General features: G+C 37.3%; 1 protein-coding gene and 1 pseudogene across 1 annotated transcript; both read left to right on the top strand.

Moving 5' to 3' along the window:
* Positions 1-6,665: 6,665 nt before the first annotated feature.
* Positions 6,666-8,439, top strand: LOC107779949 (uncharacterized). The gene is made up of 4 exons (XM_016600455.1): positions 6,666-7,505; positions 7,633-7,704; positions 7,758-8,045; positions 8,227-8,439. Exons 1-4 carry the CDS (start codon positions 6,666-6,668, stop codon positions 8,437-8,439), a joined length of 1,413 nt encoding a protein of 470 aa, XP_016455941.1.
* Positions 8,440-15,361: 6,922 nt separating this feature from the next.
* LOC107779951 (G-type lectin S-receptor-like serine/threonine-protein kinase RLK1) lies at positions 15,362-17,910 on the top strand (annotated as a pseudogene).
* Positions 17,911-21,267: the final 3,357 nt, after the last annotated feature.

Genomic DNA, 21,267 nt, shown 5'->3' with positions numbered 1-21,267 from the left:
CAAACTTGAAAATTACCAAAGGGAAAAAAGAAAAAAAATCCTTGTATATATAAAATTGTTTACAAAGGCCAAACGGCCTTCACAAAATACAAAAACAAAGGAAAATCTACAAGGCACCTAAGCCTGATCTTCACCAGAGCCAACCTCGCCACCGGGACCATTAGGGTCTTCTCCGCCCTCAGATTCGCCAGAACCCTCGGAGCCTTCCTCTCTTTGGGATCTTCAAACTTCTTGGCCTTGGCCTCGATCCTTTTAGTGTTTTCGATCTCGGCTGATAGGTCAAAACCCCGGGCATGAACTTCCACGAGAGCCTCACTTTGGGACTTCAGCTTCACATATTTAATAGTGATTTTCAGGCGGTCCTGGGTTACCTCAACATCAGCTCTGTACTGGTCCACTATTTCTTCAGCATCGGCACTGGCTATTTCCACTGCTGACTTGGCTATTTTAAGATCCTTGCCTAGGTTATCTCGTTCAGCAACGGCCGAGCCCAGTTTGGACTGAAGGTCTTCAATTTACTGGGATCGGGCCTCAGCTTTCTCCCTCGCCACTCGAAGTTGGACCTCCACCGAGGCCAGCTGTTCCCGAGCAGTCTCCTTCTCTGAAGCCAATCGGTCCATTTTTCCCTTCCACTCTTCGGCCTCGGCCTTGACCTCGTCCATCTCAGCTCGAAATTGGTCGATCCGGTCAAGCTTCTGCTGGACCTACGGGTTTTGAGCATTAGTCTCCATGTCTAATTCATCAACACTAACTTTAAAGATTACCTGTTCCACCAGATTGACATGTTTTTTCTGAGCCATGTCTAATTCAGCCCGGAGATTCTTGACTTCTCCCTCACGTTGCTCACTGAGAAGCTTATACATGTCCCTCTTCTCAGTAAGTCTTTGACCTCGGCCTCGAGTTGGCTAAGCTCATCCTAATACCGGATAAAGGTTTCATGGTGGAGCACCGAGGCCTGTAAATATGAAAAGGAAAAGGAATTAGAGTCATCAAAAATTGAATTAGAAGGAAAACGAGTGGGATAACACCTTACTCGGTTCAGTGCCTGTTGTGCTTCATTGAACAATCATGAAGCATCCACCTCATTCTTTTTTTCCTAGTCTTCTTCTGTTTACAGGCACCGGAGGTAGCTAGCTACCCCGACAGGGGCAGAAAGAACCCTGGCATCCTCTGGGATGGTGATAACAACTGATCACTTCTGGACAGGATCGGAGCTTGAAGCAGGGAACCAGTTGATCAACCTCGGGTTCAAGTTTGGCCTGTCGACCTCCAAGGATGGACTTTCCTCGGGAACTCTAAGTCACCCAACCCAGAGAAGTTTTCCAGGGCGGTTGAGTCTACACCATCAAAGAAGCATTTAGGGGATCGTCCGCTCCATGAACCCCTTCATTGGATCTCTCCTTCGTTGCTCGGGCTTCATCGAACATGGACTCTGTTAACGAGAGCAATTCTGAATTTCTATAACACCGGGCGGGGTAGAGTCGGCGTCTCTAGAGGTCTCGACCCTCATCTCTGTGCCAACCTCATAGACTTGAGGGGGATTAGCCTCCGCCATTTCCCCCTCGATTTTCGCTCGTTCCTCGGTGACAGACCGCTCATAGGTCACAAAAAGTTCATCCTTCTCGGGCTCGTTTGATAACATCAAGGACAAGGATAGAGTTTTTGAAGCTCTAAGAAGGCTATTTACAAGATCTCAAGCTAAAGAATTACAGACTAAGGTTGTTGGACTTCAATGGCAAATAAAGAAGCTTTTAATTATAGTGGAAGAACTCAAGCCCAAAGGAGATGAATTGTCCAAGTTTTATAATTATTTGGTGGCCCAAATTGAAGTCCAAGAGAAGGAAGATTGGGTCCCAAAATCAGTCCTTGAAGTGCACCAAAAGGGCACCTAAAAGAGCTTTAAATAATCTTAAAAAAGGGGGGTGTTTCAAAAGGAGCCCAATTGGAGTCCAAACCAATGGCCCAAACTAGTAATTTTAAGTCCCAAATTTGACCCAAAGGTATTTGGCCACCCACCCTCTTATTTTTATTAGTTGTTATTAGGTTTTCTAGTATTTAGCTTAGCCTCCAAGTTAGGGTTTGCCTTGACAGCCACCCTACCTAGTTTTAAGGACTTTTTACTCCTATAAATAGGAGTTCTTTTCATTCATTGTGGTATTTCATTATTGATTAATAATATTATATTTTGAGAGTTCTTTTGAACCTTTGTTACTTATGCTTTGAAATTTATCTTTCAACCTTTACTAGTTCATAGTTCAAGGTAGTAAGATAACTTCTTTATTGTGATATCATTGATTCTTTAGTGGTATTCCTAGAAGGCGATTAATACTAGTTATTTTGTTGTCTCAAGTTACTCGTAAATCTGTCAAGATCAATCTATTGTTTTTGATTTGTTCTTAAGTAAAGGAGTTTGATTTCTTCAATAAATCAAAATATTGTTGCTTGGATCTTGTCAAGGCTATAGAACTTGTATTCTTGGAAGTTCTTGGAATTCTTTCCTTGAATTTTTCCATATCCTTTATTTTCTGCACTTTAATTCTAGTTGTTCAATTCATTATTGTTATTGCTTCCGCCTTTACTTCTCAAATTCTTACTCTAGTTTGGATTCTCGACCTTGCTGTTATTAAGTGGTAGCAGAGCGGTTATATCAAGATTTTGTTCTTGATAATTCTTAGGATTTCGTGAATACTAAGAGCAGAAAAAATATTACTGTAGCATCGTGAATAGTAACTTAAAAAAAGTTAAAAAAAGAATTGCTTGCTCTCCAAGAAATTTATGTTGTATTTTAATTTATTTCCAAATATTAACAAAGGAAACAAGAAGAGGAGAACCTAGATTTCAAAGATAAGAAAAAATTTAATTTTTCTTACTCTTTCTGATCTAAATATATAATCAATTCTTTTTTCTTCATGTCTTGTTTCAACCGAGCCTACTTATTTTAGGATTTTGTTCTTCTTTCGTTCGTTCCCCAAAAATCTATTTTTTACTACTAAAAATTTTATACGAGTTGGGATTAACTATAAATCTACAAAGTATTTTGTTCAAAGGTTATTTCGAGAGGAAAAAAGGCAAGTGTGTGTGAGAACAATTGAGGGAAATTAATTATTTAATTTAAGATGTCACATACAGGTAGTGGAGATGAACAAAGGGTTCTCCAAGAAGCCGAAATCAAAGCAAGAAATGATTTTACCTTGCAAGCTATGCATCAACAATTAGAAAGGTGGAATTTCCAATTCCAAGAAATGAGGGACACCATTGTTGAGCAAAATGATACAATAGCTGAACTTAGGAGGGAAAATAATGTTAGGCCCCAAGATAGGAGAAATGTACCCCTTGCTCCCATTGTAAATCAAGAAAACACTATAGATGACTTTGATGATATTGATTTTGATAGGGTGGGAAGAGATAGGAGGGTACAAAGAGGTAGAGTAGCAGATGATAATATAAGTAGTATAAAGATGAAGATGTCATCTTTCAAGGGAACAAGGGATCCAGACTTGTACCTTGATTGGGAGAGAAAGGTTGAAGCCATATTTGACTGTCATAACTACTCTGAGGGTAAGAAGGTTAAACTTGCTATTGTTGAGTTTTCTGACTATGCTGCTATTTGGTGGAAAAAACTTACTAGGGACAGATTGCAAGAAGGACAAGCACCAATTGTTACTTGGGCTGAGATGAAGAGGGTGATGAGAAAGAGATTCATACCATCACACTTTCAAAGAGAGCTACAACAACGCCTTCAAACATTGAAGCAAGGGTCCATGTTTGTGGATGAATACTTTAAGGCTATGAATATGGCTATAATCCAAGCTAATTGTATGGAGGATGGAGAGGCTACAATGGCTAGATTTTTAAATGGTTTAGATAAGGAAATAGTTGATGTAGTAGATACAACAATATGTAACAATATATGAGTTAGTTGATTTGTTTGTAAAGGTATAAAACCAAAATAAAATAAAGCAAACTAGCTCGTGGAAAGGTCGGTCAAACACCATCTCCAAGAAGACATGGCCAAATCAAGAGATGTAGATTTCTTCTAGACCTCAAGAAGACAAGGGTAAAGGCAAATTTGAGAACAAAGAGGGAGGTAAAACCTTTAACCCTAAACCCTAAACAAAGAGCCCTCGAGAATATCGGCGCCATGACCCAGATCGGTCCAAATCCCAAAAAACATCAGAGGACATTATCAGGCAATCAAACACGATTAACAAAAGTCCGTAGTATCCGTGACCGGCCGAATATCATGGCGTGGATCTCGGTACGTATCGATAGAAAATCGGTGATTAGTTAAATAGAATTTTTTTTACCTTTTATAGAATTGTACTTACGATAAAACTCCCCTACTATATAAAGGGGAGTCCGATTATTCATTGAACACATTGTAACACACATACCAAGGTAATATATTATTATTTTTCTATTATTCAAAGCTCTTACATTTGTTGATTAGTGTTTCATTATTATAAGCCTGGGATCGAAGACGGATACCTCATTAAGGATGACCTCGAGTCCGAAATCACCCCCTCTTATTTTCAAGCGATTTTGATAATTTATTACATCTCTTATCTGTTTATCCTAGCAATGTTTACTGTTTGTATTGAATAAATTCATGTATCTTTAAAACCATTTATAAATTTAATTGTTATCCATTTTTTAGGGGTAAACATATTTGATTTACTCAAGCCACCCTGTTAGAATTGAAATCAGGAGAATATGAAGAAATTGATAAAGCATGCTCTGAACGATGGAAAATTAGACGATAAATGGAAATATACCTTAGGAGACACAAAGATTACATGGCTCGGTCAATCAGACATACTTCCATAAAGCTGAGTAATCCACCATTTTAGATATAATATAAAAGAATGTATAAAAATATCGAAAGAAAAATTTGATAAAGTTTACTTGCAAAAGGTTTATACAAGTAGCAGCCTAGCACTTATGTCTCGCAAATTCTCTCCCTAAAGTCTCTAACCTTGAAAAACTAGTGTAAAAAGGGTAGCCCAATAAGAAAATATTGGAAGATGTCAATATTTTTGAAAAGGACTAACAAAGAAATAGTGCCAATCTTTTTGAAACAGAGGAAGAATATGTTATTGGCAATTTAAATCTTCCTCTTCCTCAGTTATTTGTCAAAATTGTACTTGAGGTTTATAAACTTCCGTTACAGAGTCTTCATACCGTGATATTAGGACAATAGAAATAGAATTGCAATATAGTATGCAACAATTCATATAAATATTAGCCATAATTGACATAGCAGAATGGGGATTGGAATCACGATCTGCAAAGGAATGATAGATCCACCAAATTCAAAGAAAAGATGTAAGATTCGGAACACCAATCCGCCATCCACCCTGCACCCGCCTGATTTTAAAAAAAAAATTAATTTAACCTGCCCCGGCATATACTCTAACTATTAATTTGAGTGTCCTTATGAACTACTAAATAACTTGGTTCTTACATTTTCCTTAAACGTGAAGTAAAATAAGCAGAAAAGTAAATACAACAATTTTATGTGAAAAATCACTCTGCTCAAAAGGTGTAAAAACCACGACCTACTGCATAGGATTTGTTAATTATAGGTTTCAATAATGAAAAATAATATATTACATTTGGTATAGGATCACAAGGAATAAATTAAAGGGATTCAAGAACAGTCAGGAATAGATCAAGGAAATAATCTATTAACGGAGGGTCCAAAAGCAAACAAGGAAAAGAATCAATGATCAGAAATAAAAATGGAAGAAGCAGCAAAGATCCGACAAGAATATTTAATCGAAGATTGACAGAAACTATTATTGGAAGGCCCCAAATCAAAGGGGAACGGGATCATTGAAAACCAATGAAGCCAGAAATTGAGGGATCCAGCGGATACGCCTCAAGTAACACAAAGATATGCCTAACGGATGGAAAGCACGCCAAGACCATAAATCAAGGAAGATCAACGGAAACTTGACCTTATTCTTGGAAATAATCAATCTATGATTCCTTTTAAGGATCAACTTCCTTGAGTTCGCAATCTCTGAAGATTCTCGAAGGCCACATGGAAAGTATATATATAGATGTTTCGGACTTGAAAAGAACATACTTTGAACGAACCATCTTTACTCTTTTTGTTCTACTCCAAACAAGCATTATAGTTTTGTTAGATTTGTTGTATAATTAGTGAGAGAAGAAAAAAAGATAAACACTAGTGAGACATTGTATCAAGAAAAGAAAAGAGACATAGAGATTAAGCTATTGGCGTAAAACTACATCATCCATTTTGTATTCAAGAAATATCGATCATTGAAAGAGAACACCCTTACAATCCAAGGGGACTGGACTAGGATACATATTGCATCCGAACCAATATAAAAAATTTGGTGTCTTTATTTCCTGCATTTTATTTCTGCATTTACTATTATCCTGTTCTTATTTCCAGTCGACTAATTGGTAAACTAGTCAACTACTTATAAAAGTTTTTTTAAATTAGCAATTCACACCCCCCCCCCCTTGTACTTTCAATTCGTATCAGAGCTAGTCTCACACATTTGCTTAACAACTTGTGAAAAAAGATCATGGCAAATCAAGGTATTGTTGGAGCACTCTTTTAAGAAGGGACATCACAAGTTAGGCCACCGTATTTCAATGGGTAACACCTTTCTCACTGGAAAGTGCGTATGGAAATATATGCAAAATCTTATGTTGTCAAAGTTTGGCAAGTTATCAAAAAAGGAAACTATCCAGTACCAACAATTGCTCAACCACCTACTGATCCAGAAGATATAGACGAGTGCACAAACGAGCAAATGGCAGTTGTTCAAATCAATGCTAAAGTAAGAAACTTACTCTATAATGCTATAAATGGAGACAAATATGAGAAAATTTCTAGTTGTGATACAACCAAAGAAATGTGGGATAAACTAGAAGTTACTTATGAAGGAACCAGTAAAGTAAAAGAAACTCACATCAACATGTTGGTTCATGACTACGAACTTTTCCAAATGAAAGAAGGAGAATCCATTGAAGAAATGTTTGCGAGGTTCAGCAAAATCATTAGCGATGTAAAAGCTTTTGGCAAACCATACTCAAGTGGTATTAAAGTTCGGAAAATTCTGAGGAGTCTACCTACCACTTGGCAAACAAAAGTAGTTGCACTTGAATCACAAGATTTAAATAAACTATCTTATGATGAGCTTCGAGGAAATCTTATAGCATTCGAGAAAACTCACCTCAAGAAAACAAGCCATGAAGAGAAGAAGAAAACAGTCGCCTTCAAGGCTACAACTGAAAGGACAGAAAATGATATTGATGACGACCCTGAAGCTCTTGAAAAAGAGATTACCATAGTATCAACGAACATGGATGGTTTGATGAGGAGATATAGAAACACAAAAAGAGGTAGGATACCACCCAGGCGAACCAGGCAATATAATGAACTAGACAAAAATGATGGAAAATGCTACGAGTGTGGAAGAAATGGGCATGTTCAAGCTGAATGCCCAGATCTTAAAAGAAAGGTTTCCAGAGGGTTCAACAAGAACAAATCATTTGGAATCTAGAGTGATGAAGACAATTCGGAACACGAAGAGATAGTAAATCTATGCTTCATAACAATCTTGGAAAACGACATGAACAAACTCTCAGGTTGCTGGACAGATGAAGATGCATCAGACGATGAATGCAAATATGATAATGAGAATTGTTTCATGGCATGAGGTGAAATTAGCGGGATAAGATCTTATAACTGTGAAAGATATAATGAACTGCAGGAAATTCTTGACCTTACTCTAAAAGAGTCTCAAAAAATGATGAATGGACTAAGGAGACTCAACAAGGAAAAGAAAGACTGGGAACTCAAGCTTGAAGTATGTGAAATTGAAAAGGAGGTACTTCAAGATAAAGTTCAGGAATTGCAAATTCAACTCAATGACATGCGCAAATCCACCAGTTACAGTTTTGTCAAGTCTAACCAGGCGACTTACAAGTCAATTGGAAAAGGACCAGCTAGAAAAAAGTCCACTAGTACTAACACAAGTGGAAGATCTAAGAATGGATCAGTCCCTATGTGTCACTACTGTAATAAAAGTAGACATAAATATTTCTTCTATCAATTTTGTAAATCTAATATTTTAGGGTAGATTTGGAAACCCAAAAACAACCCTGATCTTAGTAAAACTAACCAACAAGGACTCAAACAAGCTTGGGTACCTAAAAGAAAGTGATAATTATGTTTTGCAGGAACACCACAGGAAGAGCCACAAAGAAAAATGGTACTTAGATAGTGCGTGTTCCAGTCACATGACATGTGACAAAAATCTGTTCAAAGAAGTTACAAACATAAATGGAGGAAGTGTTAAATTTGGCGATGACTCAAAAAGGAAGATAGTCGGCACTGACACAGTTTCATTCAATAACAATTGTGATATTACTGAAGTTTATCTTTGGACTTAACTACAATCTCCTGAGTATAAGTCAGCTATGTGAATTAGGGTACAAAGTAAAGTTCAAGAAAACAGGTTGTGCAATTGAAGATAAGACATGTAAAATAATCCTCCTAAGAAAAAGGTATAGAAATGTTTATACACTTGATGGTTTTGAAAATCTAGATGGTCACATTTGCCTAGCATCCATATCTGATGATCCATGGTTATGGTATAAGAAACTTGGACATGCAAGTATGCATCTTATAGAGAAACTCTCCAGACATGATTTAGTTATTGGTCTCTCCCTAAACTCAATTTTTCTAGAAATCATATATGCGATGCATGTCAGTTCGGTAAATGAACCAGAAACTCTTTCAAAAACAAAGACATTGTGTCTACATCAAAGCCTTTACAATTGCTTCATATGGATTTGTTTGGACCCACCAGAACTGCTAGCACAGGAGAAAAACGATATGCTTTTGTTATTGTTGATGACTACTCACGTTTTACATGGGTGATTTTCTATCTCACAAAGATGAAGCATTGAAAAACTTTGAGATCTTGTGTAAAATAGTTGATAGAGAAAAGAGGTACCTTATTACGACCATTCAAACTGATCATGGAAGAGAATTTGAAAGCAAAGCATTTGAAGACTTCTGCAATGATCAAGGATACACCCACAACTTCTCAACTCCAAGATCACTCCAACAGAATGGAGTAGTTGAGCAGAAAAGTGGAACTTTGCAAGATATGGCAAGAACTATGACAATAGAATATTCCTTGCCTAATCACTTTTGGGCAGAAGCAGTAAGCACAACTTTCCACGTTCTAAATAGATGTCTCATAAGACTTATCTTATAGAAAACTCCATACAAACTATTTAAAGGTAAACAACCCAACATAGGTTATTTCCATCCGTTTGGCAGCAAGTGTTTCATCCACAACAATGGTAAGGACAATCTTGGAAAATTTGATCCAAGAAGTGATGAAGGTATTTTTCTAGGTTATTCCATATACAGTAGATTTTTTAGAGTTTATAATAAACGTACTCTATCTGTAGAAGAATCAGTACATGTTATATTTGATGAAAATAACACTACGACCGAGAAAGGAATTATTGCAATTGATGAAGATCTCAATCAAGAAACACCTCAGTCAAGCAAACCCCAAGAGTCGATTGACGGTCTAGACGGTGTCACAAAGTCAACTAATGAGCCTAACAACAGTCAAACAGAATCACAGAAGGAGTCAACTACTCATACGAGTGTAACACGTCCAAATGAATAGAAAAGTAAACCAGAATATCCTCAAAAGTTTATCATAGAAGATCCAAGTGAAAGAATGAAAATCAGGGGAATTCTCAATAAAAAAAGAAAAATATAGCACTAATCTCTCAAATTGAACCAAAGAAGATAGAGGAAGCTCTAAAAGACTCAAGCTGGGTACAAGAAATGCAGGAAGAACTGGATTAATTTGACAAAAACCAAGTGTGGAAATTATTGCCTAAGCCTGTAGATGATACCGTCATCGGAACAAGATGGGTTTTCAGAAATAAGGTCAATAAAGATGGAAAGGTTGTTAGAAACAAAGCTATATTAGTAGCTCAAGGGTACTCACAATAGGAAGGAGTTGACAATGATGAAACCTTTGCTCCAGTAACTTAACTAGAGTCAATACGAATTCTTCTTGCGTACGCATACTTCAAAAGATTTAGACTTTTTCAGGTGGATATCAAAAGTGCATTCTTAAATGGCTTCATTGATGAGGAGGTATATGTAAAACAACCTCCTATTTTTGAAGACTCAAAATTTCCTTACCATGTGTATAAGTTGATTAAGGCATTGTACGGACTTAAACAAGCTCCACGAGCATGGTACGAAAGACTTAGCTCATTTCTACTTGATCACAAATTTATAAGAGGTAAAGTAGATACTACACTATTTATCAAAAGATCATCGGAAGGTAATCATATTATTCAAGTTTACGTTGATGATATTATCTATGGTAGTTCTAACCCTCTTTTGTGGGAGGAATTCGCTAATCTTATGTAAAGTAAGTTTGAAATGAGTATGATGGGAAAGCTCACGCTTTCCCTTAGACTTCAAATTCAATAATCTGACGAAGGAAATTTTATATGCCAGACAAAATATACAAAGGAGCTAATTCAGAAGTTCGGTATGAATAGTGCTAAAGCTATTGGTACACCAATGAGTCCATCAACAAGTCTTGACAAGGATGAAAAGGGAAATCCTGTTGTTGAAACCAAAAATCGTGGAATGATTAGCTCTTTACTTTACCTAACTGCCAGTCGATCAGATATTATGTTTAGTGTTTGTAAATGTGCCAGGTTTCAGTAAGCTCCTAAGGAGTCGCATATGACTACCGCAAAAAGGATAATTCATTATCTCATTAGAACTATTTCTTACGGACTATGGTATCCACGTTCGAACAGTTTTAAACTAGATGGTTTTTCAGATGTTGATCTTGTAGGTGATAAGGAAAAAAGAAAAGGCACTAGCGGGACATGTCAATTACTTGGAAAGGCACTAATATCTTGGAACAATAAAAAAATAAGGATCAGTTACACTATCCACAACGGAGGCTTAATATATCGCCATTGGACAATATTGTGCGCATTTATTATGGATGTCTCAACAACGGGTGATTATGAATTATTTTTTTAACCTATTCAAATATTCTGTGATAACTCTAGTGTTATATGTCTTTCAAAGAAGCATGTGCATCACTCTAGGGCTAAGCATATAGACATCAAACATCATTTCATTAGAAATCATGTCCTCAAGAGAGATATAGAATTATTATTTGTTGGCACTACTGATCAACTAGCAGATATTTTCACTAAGCCTTTACTTGAAGATAGATTTTTCTCTCTAAGAAAACTACTTGGTATTATTTCTCTTGATCATAAAAATTAGGACGTATTTGATATTTTTAATTCTTGTATGCCTAATATTTTTAATTTTGTTTGTTTGTGTAAGTACTCATTAAATTAGCGCCTCCGATTTCCCTCTCTTTTTCCATCAGTTGTAGCTTTCAAGAAAGGAAAATCAATCATTATGACCTTTCACTGACACCCTTTCCTTTCCCGCACTCAACCATCAAAATTCCTTTTTTAATCTCTAAACCACTCGTCTCAGTCTCCATTGTTCCTATCGCTCATAAACCCTCTTCAGAAACCTTTCAAACTCCTTCCCAACAGTCTTTCCATGGCTAAACACTCCAAAAATCCATTTGTCTCCACTAGAAAAAGTACTCGCTCCAAGGAAAAACCCTCTTCTCAGCCATCAGAACCAGTAGACCTAGGGTCTGACCGCTCAGAAGGTTTTGCCTCTTCTCAGGCAGAACTATCAGATCACTTTTATCACTTAGGAGAAAAAGCATTAGGAAAAAGGCCTATGGAACCCCCAAGAAATCCAAAATAGACCTCTCGAGTTCTCTAGAGTCAGACCTCAATTTCTGGGATACCCGAATAGGGATTTCTTTGTTGCTCTAAGAGACAAGCCCATTGCTCATGGCAGAGAATTCGTCCTTGAGGACATGGAGGCTCCCAATTGCAAGGTAAATGATATGTTTGTCTTTTAAGGATGGTCAAAATTCCTCTCTGTATCCCCTCCCAAAGTCTATGAACCCTTAGTGAGAATGTTTTATGCAAATCTTCACTCTAGCAAATCTGATAAGTTGGAATCCCTAGTTTTAGGTGAACACATTCTTCTTGGTTGTGTTCGACTCAATTTTTCAGTATAAGTGTTCTGGTTTTCCCATGCTTTTCAAGAATACTTGTCCTGATGACTTTGAAATTTCTTTTGAAGTAAAACGTTTTATTGTTGAGTGTCCATCTGATTCCTCCCTAACAAGTTAGATCCCAGTGATGTTAGATTTGAAACCCAAGTTTTGGCCCACATTGTTGCAACCACTCTTCTTCCTCGTACTGGATCATTCTATACCTTTTCTCAACGAGATACCTTTCTTGTTTATTGTCTTGTAACCAAACTCAAGATTAAATTATCCCCTTGGGTCATAAATTTCATGATAGAAAGTCCTGATGATCCCATCAGTTTGCCTTATGGTATAGTATCACTCACATCTTGGAAGCCCACAACATCTCTATCTCGGAATACTCTTATGTCTCTGTTTCAAAATCCTACAATTCTAGAGCTTTTGATAGTATAGGTTATGTGTGTGCAAAGGGCTCCTAGGTGAAGAAACAAGAAGGTGAAGTCAAGAACGTTCAACCTGATCCCATGATCAAAGCCTTTGTTTCTCATCACAATGTAAGTGATCCTGATCTTGCTGAGAAATTGGGTGTCATTGACAAGAAGCTGGCCATCATCAAAGATCTTCTTGTTACCACTCAGTCCACTGTTGGGGACATCCATACAATCTCCAAGGAGATAGGGTCTGATGTTTCAAAGATGAGGGTTAAAATTCTCAGACTTCGAGAAAATGCAATCAAAGCATTCAAGAAAATGAGTGGCAAGATTGATGGGGTGATAGTTTCAGCCAATGCCAGCTTTGAACGAATGAAGGAGGCGATTTGCAACACTCTTACTTACTTCATGTGTCACTAGTTGTGGAAGTTTAAAATAATATTTTTGTGTTTTGCTGTTTTGGATTGGATAGCCACTTGTTGGATACTTTTACTTATTTCTCCTAAAACTATGCATCTCTATAATGCCTACTTTAGTATCTATAATGATTGCATAGGATGTGATGGTCTTTACATTGCTTGTTTTAGTATATGTATATCCCTTCTTTGTTGATGTCAAAAAAGAGGGGAAAGAACTGTACATTGCAGGTACATTGCAGGAGTCGACTAAAGAACATAATCGTTCGCACAGTCAACAAAAGTAAGCAGCATTTGTTGAGGGGGAGTCGACTGAATTATGCAACACTCATTAAGGGGGAGTCGGCTACAGGAACTATAGGGAAGTCAACTATTATTTATAAATATATATATTATTTTTGTCATCATCAAAAATGGGGAGATTGTTATTTATAGGTTTCAATGATGAAAAATAATATATTACATTTGGTGTAGGATCACAAGGAATAAATTAAAGGGATTCAAGAAGCACTACCAGTCAGAAATAGATCAAGAAAATAATCTATTAACAGAGGGTCCAAAAGCAAACAAGGAAAAGAATTAATGATTAAAAATGAAAAAGAAAGAAGTAGCGGAGATCTGACAAGAATAATCAATAAGAGATTGACGGAAACTATCACTAGAAGGCCCCAAATCAAAGCGGAACGAGATCACTGAAAACCAATGAAGCCAGAAATCAAGGGATCCAGCAGATATGCCTCAAGTAACACAAACATATGCCTAGATGATGGAAAGCTCGTCAAGACCATAATCAAGGAAGATCAGCGGAAACTTGACCTTATTCTTGGAAAGAATCAATTTATGATTTCTTTTAAGGATCAACTCCCTTGGGTTCGCAATCTTTCAAGATTCTCGAAGGCCACTTGGAAAGTATATATACAAATGTTCCGGACTTGAAAAGAACATACTTTGAATGAACCATCTTTACTCTTTTTTGTTCTACTCCAAACAAGCATTGTAATTCTGTTGGATCTGTTGTGCAGTTAGTGAGAGAAGAAAAAGAGATAAACAATGGTGAGGCATTGTAAAAAGAGACATAGAGATTAAAATGTTGGTGTAAAGCTACATCATCCATTCTGAATTTAAGAAATATCGATCACTGAAGAGAACACCCTTGCAACCCAAGGGGACTGGACTAAGATTCACATTGAATCCGAACCAGTATCAAAATCCTAGTGTCTTTATCTCCTGCATTTTATTTCTGCATTTACTATTATCATGTTCTTATTTCCAGTCAACTAATTTGTAAACTAGTCAACTACTTATAATTTTTTTTAAATAAGAAATTCACCTCCCCACCCCCCACCCTTTTACTTTCAGGATTCAGCTTCAACTCCACTAGAACAATGAGCCAAAATATATCGATTATAAGACTGTAATTCAATACTCTTCTGTAATCTGACTATTTGATTTACAAGTTACTCTAACATGTAAAGCAAACACTCACTCCAACTACTAATTGTTTGTGACACTTTGTTTACAACTCAATTTTCCTAAAATACATTCACTGGACTAACTCAAGAAGAATACAACATTGATACCTGACTAGAGTATGCAAATGTAGTTCTTCAATTGATGTATGAAAGGATATCCTCAGTAGTCCAAACGGATAATGCCTCGACTCCAAGATCTTCTAGGAGTCATATGCATAGTCAGCTTCTCATTTGATAGGACTCCTACTGTTCCAATGACTACACAAATCTTGGGGCCCTTGTCTCTCACTGATTTATTCGTATCTTTTTGGACAACAATCTTTATCATGTGTAGCAGCCTTCTTCCACCAAACTCAGACCTGGGTAAGTTTGAGATAAAGTTATTGTCTTGTAAAGACGTACAATCATCAATCATTAAGAGCTGATCCTTTATCCTGAGGAGCTGGTTCTTAGAACAGTTAAGCGGTTACATTGAGGACTTGGTTCTTCGAACATTGCATCTGAACAAACTTTGTTAATCATCAAAATCTTAGTAATCAACGCTAACCCACCCCACTCCGCAAACGCTGTAACCGGCACCGCCCCATTTCCATTCCTAACTCCAACTATGAAAAGGACAAAGGCTAAAGTTATAGATTTCATATTTTTATAACACTGTTTTTGAAAATTATATTTTCCTTCATGATGTTATTAGTCATCTTCCTTGAGGCCGGCTAAGGGAAAACAGTATTATTCAACTGGTCAATTTGTGCACTCCAACTAAGAAAAGGACACAAACATTAACAACAACAGAAAATTAGAAGTTGACTCTAAAGTCTTCATAGTAAAAAATAATAATAAAATCCCATCTACATTTATTTTATATAGATAAAATAAAAACCAATCAACTTTGTTCTGTCTGTAATGTTCTTGATTTGTGTAACAAATCATAAATTTTCTTGCAATGGTTTCTTCCTTTCTTTATCTTCTATTGTTTCTGTTTCTCTTTCCACTACACACTTTAGCTCAAAATAATGGCAGAGTAGCTACTACCACTTCTCTTACTGCAACAGATGAAACCACCCCATGGTTTTCACCATCTGGTGATTTTGCATTTGGGTTCCAAAAATTTCAAGATAAAGATCAATTCTTGCTTTGTATATGGTATGCAAAAATACAGGAAAAAACCATAGTGTGGCATGCAAATATCAGTAATCCAGTGCCACGTGGATCAAGATTACAGCTTGATTCTTAAAAGGTCTCATACTTAGTGATACACAAGGCAATACAATTTGGAGAACTGATTCGGTTATTGGTAATATCGACCATGGATTTATGAATGATACTGGAAATTTTGTTATTATGGGAAATGATTCTACTGATCCATTGTGGGAAAGTTTTAGAAATCCAATTGACACTTTGTTGCCAAATCAAATATTGGAAAGAGGATGCTTCCTTGTTTCTCAAAGATCAGAAGCTAATTTCTCACAAGGTAGTGTTGAATTGGAAATGCAATTTTAATTATTTAATTATATTATGTCTTAACACGTTCTATAAGAGACTTATGCATCCGTAGAAAATATATAGAGAACTTCTAGTATTACTATTTTGTATAATATTGGCCTGAGATGAGATTAAATGGGGTGATCGTATGACATATATAACTGACGCCAACTTGTTTTAGTTGTTTCATTGTATATTACACCTCACACACCCCTCATGTGTAGGTATAACTCTTTTTTCACATGCCAAACAAGTGATATTGATCTTTACTTTTTGCCTTCTTGGATAATAGCGCAATATGAAACCCGTGACTTCTTGTTGTTCTGATACTATGATGAATTGTGTGTTAACTCATATAAAAGTTTAAGCGGTAAGGAAGACTACATTTCTAATCATTTAATTATATTCTTATGTCTCGACAGGTAGGTTTTATCTTCACATGTTTGATAATGGGAATTTGGTGTTTGTTACACAAAGTGTGCCTTCCAATTCAGATTATGATGATGAGTACTATGACAGTCTAACTTCTGACGAGGCGAATGTAACCAATTCTGGTGATGAATTAGTTTTTGATGAGAATGGAATGATGTATGTGTTGAAGAGAAACAATCAAAGGCAATATCTTACCCCGCGATCCATTCCTTCAGCTTCGGGAAATTATCATCGCGTGACACTTAACTTCGATGGAGTTCTCACTCATTATTATCATTCAAGGAGTTCTAATAGCAGTGGCTGGAATATTATGTGGTCTCAACCTGATAATATATGTGTAAGCATTAACGGAGACAAAGGAACTGGGGCTTGTGGGTACAATAATGTATGTAGTCTTGGTACAAACAACAGGCCAGTTTGTAATTGTCCACAAGGATATTCACTGCTTGATCCGAATGATGTTTATGGCTATTGCAAGCAAGATTTTATTCAAAGTTGTCATGAAATTGGGAGGGGTTCACCTGAAGATGTTTACAATATTGTCACGGTTCGTGATATTGCTTGGCCAACCTCTGACTTTCAGAAGATTAGCCCTTCTACTGAACAAGACTGCCAAAGGGCTTGTCTGAATGATTGCTTTTGTGCTGTTGCCATATATAATGGCATTGGCTGCTGGAAAAAGAAGCTGCCAATGCCTATCGGTTCAAGAAACATAGTCGCTATAAAGAAGCTGGATAGAGTTGCACAGGAAGCAGAAAAGGAAAAGGAATTCATGGCTGAAGTAAATGTGATTAGTCAGACTCATCACAAAAATTTAGTCCGTCTACTTGGATATTGTGACGAGGGATCTCATCGTTTGTTGGTCAATGAGTATATGAGAAATGGCACTCTTGCAAGTTTCATTTTTGGTGATCCAAAACCTACTTGGAGCCAAAGGACAAAAGTTGCAATGGGGATCGCAAGAGGACTTGCATACCTCCACGAAGAGTGCAGTACACAGATTATCCATTGTGAGATAAAGCCTCAAAACATTCTTCTATATAATTATTATGTTGCTCGAATATCAGATTTTGGATTGTCTAAACTTCTGATGATTAACCAGAGCCGAACGCTTACTAACATTAGAGGAACAAGAGGATATGTTGCTCCAGAATGGTTCAGGAATAGTCAGGTCACAGTTAAGGTGGATGTTTACAGCTTTGGAGAATGAGGAAAGGTATGGATCAAAAGCAATTCTTACAGATTGGGTTTTGGATTGCTTTCAGGAAGGAAAATTGGAAGCTCTTGCAGAAACTGGTACTGAGGCCTTGAATGACAAGAAGCAGCTCGAGAGGCTCGTGATGGTTGGTATTTGGTGCATTCAGGAGGATTCATCGATGAGGCCTACTATGAGGAAGGTCACTCAAATGCTCGAAGGATCAATTGAAGTGGCTATTCCACCATGCCCATGTAATTCCAGCACTACTACCCTCAATATCTCTCGCGTTTAAGCTCATCCTCATTTATGTGCAATCACCTCCTCTGTATGTCTTACTATACAAATCAAGATTATTTCCTTTCTGATGTAGAAGATCAGACTAAGCTGCAACTACAGAGCATACTCAGACAGAACCTTGACTCAGTTACCAAGATAAATCTTTTCTGATGTGGAAGATCAGACTATGCTGCAACCACAGAGCATACTTAGACAGTACCTTGGCTCTGATACCAATTGTTGCGGAAGCCAAATGTATAGAGTGTGAATAAGTCACAACTACTATACCAAAAATTATGACAGCCACCAAATAATAAATAAGACAATAAAGCAACAATAAAGGGAACACCAGAATTTACGAGGTTCGGCTAATTTTGCCTACTCCTCGGACACAACCAATATTTTATTTCACTCCAAAAATACAAGTGAAATAATACTAAAGAGAGAAGATACAAATGCCTTAAACAGATGAGAAGGCAAATGAGAGGTGTGTTTCAATCCTAAACATTAGGCCTTCTTTTATAGGGGAAAAATCCCCCCAAACTTAACTCCCAACCAATGTGGGACTTTGGCATTTTGCCAAACTTCAACAAATCTCCACCTTGGCAAAATTCCACATTTTCAATTCTCTCTCAATAACAAATTTTGGTTGTGTCTTCATCTTCAATCTTCAGTGTTCAACAATGTTGATCAAATCCAAACAATGTTGAAACTTGACCGCAGTCACCACCTTTGTCAGCATATCAGCAGGATTCTCTGTAGTATGAATTTTCTTCACCGTGACTCCACCTTCTTCTATGATTTCGCGTACGAAATGATACCGAACATCAATGTGCTTCGTCCTTGCATGATAAACTTGGTTCTTCGCTAATTGAATAGCACTTTGACTATCACAAAAAATTGTGATACCTTTTTGTTCAACACCAAGCTCCTTTAGCAATCCTTGAAGCCAAATTGCCTCTTTCACAGCATCTGTAATAGCCATGTATTCTGCCTCTGTTGTAGACAAAGCAACTGTTGACTGCAAAGTAGACTTCCAACTAACTGGTGCCTTTGCAAAAGTAAACACATAACCAGTAGTTGATCTTCGTTTGTCCATATCACCCGTAAAATCTGAGTCACAATATCCAACTACAGACTGATTGTCTTCCTGCTCAAAAACTAACCCGACATCTACAGTATTATGAATATACCGTAGAATCCACTTCACAGCTTGCCAATGCTCCTTCCCTGGATTGTGCATATATCTGCTAATAACTCCAACAGCTTGTGAAATGTCAGGCCTTGTGCAAACCATTGCATACATCAAGCTACCAACAACATTTGCGTATGGTACCTTTGACATATACTCTCGTTCAGCTTCATCCATTGGCGACATAGTAGTACTTAGCTTAAAATGGGAAGCAAGTGGAGTACTAACTGGCTTAGTCTTGTCATCTATGCCAAAACGTTGAAGTACTCTCTTCAAATATTCCTTTTGAGATAAACAGAGTTTCTTTGAACGTCTATTTCTTATTATCTCCATGCCAAGAATTTTCTTTGCCTCACCCAAATCCTTCATCTCGAACTCCTTCTTCAGTTGAATTTTCAACTTATCAATTTCTTCCGAATTCTTGGAAGCTATCAACATATCATCAACATATAGGAGAAGATATACAAAGGAACCATCTTTAAGCTTGTGCAAATACACACAATGATCGTATTTGCTTCTCTTGTACCCTTGCCGCAACATAAACTCGTCAAATCGCTTGTACCATTGTCTAGAAGATTGTTTCAATCCGTACAACGATTTTTCAAGTTTGCACACCACATTTTCTTTTCCAGCAACTTTGAATCCTTCTGGCTGAGTCATGTAGATTTCCTCTTCCAAGTTTCCATGTAAAAACGCAGTTTTTACATCCATCTGAACTAGTTCCAAATCCAATTGTGCTACCAAAGCCAACATAATTCTAATGGAGGAATGTTTTACAACTGGAGAAAATACTTCATTGTAATCAATTCCCTCCTTTTGAGCATATCCTTTGGCCACCAATCTTGCTTTGTAGCGAACATCTACTTGGTTAGGAAATCCTTCCTTCTTTGCAAATACCCATTTGCACCCAATTGCTTTCTTTCCCTTCGGGAGATTGGCCAATCTCCATGTATGATTCTGATGAAGGGACTGTATTTCATCATTCATGGCAATCCTCCACTTATCTTCTTCTGAACTTTGGACAGCGTCTTTATAAGTGGTAGGAACATCATCAGCTACAATTGAGGTTGCACAAGCAACCGTCTCAATGAGACGAACAGGTTTCGTTATTGTTCTTTTTGGCCTGCTGGTTGCTATTGATTCAAGTTGTTCTTGAGGTTCCTGAGTTGGAATCTCCTCTACTGGCTCTCCTTCCAGAGGGTAATCTTCATTTGTTTCCTCCTCTGCTTCTTGTGTAGGAAAAATAAATTTTCCCTCAATCTCCACCTGCTTAGAAGCACCTTTATTTTGTTTGGTGTCTTCTGTTACCTTATTTACCATAGCAGATTCATCAAAGGTAACATCTCTGCTGAATATTACTTTCTTTGTCATAGGACACCATAAGCGATATCCTTTGACTCCAGAAGTAATTCCCATAAAAATAGCCTTCTTTGCCCTTGGATCCAATTTTGACTCCGTCACATGATAATATGCAGTTGAGCCAAACACGTGCAAAGAGTTATAATCTACAACAGGTTTTCCATACCATTTTTCAAATGGTGTCTTGCCATCAATAGCAGCAGATGGTAGACGATTAATGAGGTGGCATGCATATGTAATTGCCTCAGCCCAAAATTCTTTGCCCAAGCCAGCATTGGACAACATACACCGTACCTTCTCCAGCAAGGTCCGGTTCATACGTTCTGCCACTCCATTCTGTTGTGGTGTATGTCTAACAGTGAAGTGTCGGACGATGCCATCATTTTCACAGACCTTATTGAAATGATCATTTTTGTATTCACCTCCATTGTCTGTGCGAATACACTTGATCCTCCTGCCTGTTTGATTTTCCACCATCGTCTTCCATTTGAGAAAAATTCCTAGCACTTCATCTTTGTTTTTCATTGTATACACCCACACTCTTCGAGAAAAATCATCAACAAAGGTTACAAAATAGTGCTTCCCACCCAATGAAGGTGTTTTGGAAGGACCCCAAACATCATGAGTGTACATAATCCAAAATGCCTTTAGTATTATGGATCGCTGTACCAAATTTAACCCTTGTCTGTTTCCCTTTAACACAATGCTCACAAAACTCCAAGTTGCAAGCCTTTACTCCTTTTAACAATCCTTGATCTGATAGAGTTTTCAAGGATTTTCCTCCAGCATGTCCCAAGCGCATGTGCCATAGCTTGGTTGCTTCTGCCTCTTTGTCGTCACTGGATGTTACTGTCGCTGTC

This window comes from Nicotiana tabacum, chromosome 18 (assembly GCF_000715075.1).
Source record: "Nicotiana tabacum cultivar K326 chromosome 18, ASM71507v2, whole genome shotgun sequence".
NCBI classification, from domain to species: domain Eukaryota; kingdom Viridiplantae; phylum Streptophyta; class Magnoliopsida; order Solanales; family Solanaceae; genus Nicotiana; species Nicotiana tabacum.
Note: the sequence above shows the minus strand (reverse complement) of the source record. Positions and strands in the feature narration are given on the sequence as shown.